Source organism: Triticum dicoccoides, chromosome 3A (assembly GCF_002162155.2).
Source record: "Triticum dicoccoides isolate Atlit2015 ecotype Zavitan chromosome 3A, WEW_v2.0, whole genome shotgun sequence".
Lineage (NCBI taxonomy): Eukaryota > Viridiplantae > Streptophyta > Magnoliopsida > Poales > Poaceae > Triticum > Triticum dicoccoides.
In genome coordinates this window covers 425,288,789-425,291,544 of record NC_041384.1, presented here as the reverse complement: position 1 = coordinate 425,291,544, position 2,756 = coordinate 425,288,789, and the positions used below count along the sequence as shown (strand labels likewise).

Below are 2,756 nucleotides of genomic sequence, written 5' to 3'. Positions count from 1 at the left end.
GGATCTGGGGCACAGGATGTGAAGTAGGATCTAGGGGAGGAGAGAGACGTGGGAGGGGTGGCTCTCGTCTGTGAGAAGCAGGGGCAATGAGCCACAAGGAGAATGGCAACTCGATTTGGAGGAGCCGTGGTGGAAAAGGAGCAAGGGCACTTGCTGGTGGTGGTGCAAGGGAAAGATGTCCTAATTTGGATTTGGAGAGGAATGAGAGAGAGAGATGATGGACAAGGCGACGTAGGGATATGGATGCCCCGGGAAGAAGCCGATGAGATGACACTCTCTCCCTTGTTGTCTAGCTGATAGGCTACTGCCCCGTTGTACTCCGACGCACTATGCAAAACGGGATCGATGGGATGATTTTCCCTTTTCATCAAGTTCATCTCAATGCATGTGGGCAATAGCTGAGATAGAGTTGGTTTAGGCGCGAACTAGAGCTTGTGTGTTATAACGGGGGAAACAAATACCACATGCCCCTAACCCAATAACCATGACTCAAGACCCAAGTAGGTCCACGTGCATCCCATTTGTGTTGCCGCTTATCCTCCTTTCAACCCTTGCCGACGGTAGCCTCAATGCTCACACAATCGCAACGCGTTTGAATGTGCTCAATCCTAAGGTGTTTTTCTCTCTCGACATAAGATGCGAAATTTGCTTGCTTCCCTTCCTGTGAGGTTTTGCCGAGGCGGGCATGGTTATTGACGGTTTCTTTCGTCTCCATTCTTGTCTTGCTGAGGTGTTCATTTCCAATCTAGATAGACACCATGCGAAAGAAAGACGGATCATGCGCTATTGATAAAGATTGCACCCTAGATAGCATTTAAAAAATGATTAACAGGTAAAACAACATCATATTAAATTCTACACATTTTTCTAATCAAATTCCATATGTAACATATCAAAGTTGGACTCGGGGTTTAAAAGATATGAGAAACACACCTTCCTTTATTATTAGCTATAGATATAGATTAGATATGTCGAACGTGGTCATTCCTCCAAATTGGCAAGATGATGCAGGGCATCTCGTGCTTTCTTCTCCCTCTACTCGCACCCACCCCCAAACCAGCACGACTACCCACTCGTCTCTCCCCCTCTCAATCTGTGATGCAGCTAGATACTTTTTTAAAAGCTTTTGAATCTGCGTAAAAAATATAATGTTATTTTCTAGATTGCGGGTTAAATTTACCAAAATATCAGGGTTTTTTCTGTAATAACTAAAACTTTTTTGCGGACTCATTTAAAACAGGACAACGGATTGATTAAACGGAATATTAGGGGGTTTCCACAAAAACAAAGTGTTTTCTTGCCCATTTGTCACGCTTTTTTGCATAAAACCCCTTGTTGTTTATGGAAATCAACTTGTAGCTCTGTCTTAAGTGAGTCCAGAAAAATGTTTCATTTTTTGTAGAGAATCCCATAATATATCGGTTAATCAACCTGTTTTTAAGCGAATCAAGGAAAACGTTTCACTTTTTGCAGAGTACCCCTTGATGTCTTGGTTAATCAACCCGCAATCCATTTAAAAATAATGTTACATATATTATTTGGGCACATTCAAATGGTTTTTAAAAATACTCATATTTTTAAAATCCTATCTTTTTGACATGTTATTTACGGAATTTGATTAGAAAAAGGTGTACAATCTGAATATGGTGTTGTTTTACCTGTTAACCATTTCTAGAATGCTATTTTGGGTGCATTTAGAAAATATTCATATCTTTTAAACCCTAAATTCAATTTTGATATGTAATGCATGAAATCTAATTAAAAAATGTGTACAATTTGAATCTGATGTTGTTTACTCGTTAACCATTTTTAGAATGCTATTTAAGATGCAATCTTTATCAGTAGCGTACGATCCGTCTTTTTCTTGTACCGGTGTCGATTCGGATTGGAAATGAACACTTCAGCAAAATCAAATTGGTGACGAAAGAAACTGTCTATACCATGCATGTACGCATGGGCAAAGCATGATAGGAAAACAAATTTCTCATCTTATGCAGAGAGAGAGGAAAACACCTTATAATTGATAACATACGAACGCGTTGTGATTATGTGAGCATTGAGTCCACCGTTAGCGAGGTGGGAAGCAGGATAAACAACAACACACATAGGATGCACGTGGAGTCGTGGACCTATTTGGGTCCTGAGTCATGGTTATAGGCGTGTTATATCCATATGAAAACTATAAAAAAATGCCTACACATTACTATGCAAGAAATCACCATTTTACCTTTTTTTAAGTTCTATTTCACGTTTCTTTTTTTAGCACTTCATTTCTCCTTTCTTATTCTTTCCAAAGCGATCACATGTAAACGAGAGGGGGAGGAAAGTAAATTAGAAAAATGACGGAATATAAATAGTCCAAAGCCCTTCTCCCTCGTGGCTCTCTATCCCCTGCGCCTCCATTGCCTCCCCCCGGTTCCTTCCTCCTCCCCTCCCAAACGGCTGCGCGCTACCCCAGTCGCCTGCTAAAACCTTCTCCACTGTCCGCGCGCGAGCGCTCATAAACACCAAACCGGCCCAGCCCAAGAGCACGCGCGCCAGCCGGGCTTGGGGTGCAGAAGGATTCGGGAGGAGGAGGAGGCGGCGGCGGCGGCGGCGGCGGATTGACCAGAGATTCCCGGCGAGATGAAGTACGTGCTGGTCACCGGTGGTGTTGTGAGCGGCCTCGGCAAGGGCGTCACGGCCAGCAGCATCGGCGTCGTCCTCAAGGCGTGCGGTCTCCGCATTACGTCCATCAAGATCGGTACGTGCCCGCC

The 2,756-nt window shown here is 43.4% G+C and overlaps 1 protein-coding gene across 1 annotated transcript in view; it reads left to right on the top strand.

Annotated features, from left to right (window-relative positions):
* Positions 1 to 2,625: 2,625 nt before the first annotated feature.
* The window catches only part of LOC119268392 (CTP synthase-like), a 6,066-nt gene continuing 5,935 nt past the window's right edge, over positions 2,626 to 2,756 (top strand). Inside the window, exon 1 of the mRNA XM_037550010.1 lies at positions 2,626 to 2,743. Within this exon, the coding sequence (XP_037405907.1) occupies positions 2,626 to 2,743 (118 nt within the window). The remainder of the gene's footprint in view (positions 2,744 to 2,756) is intronic.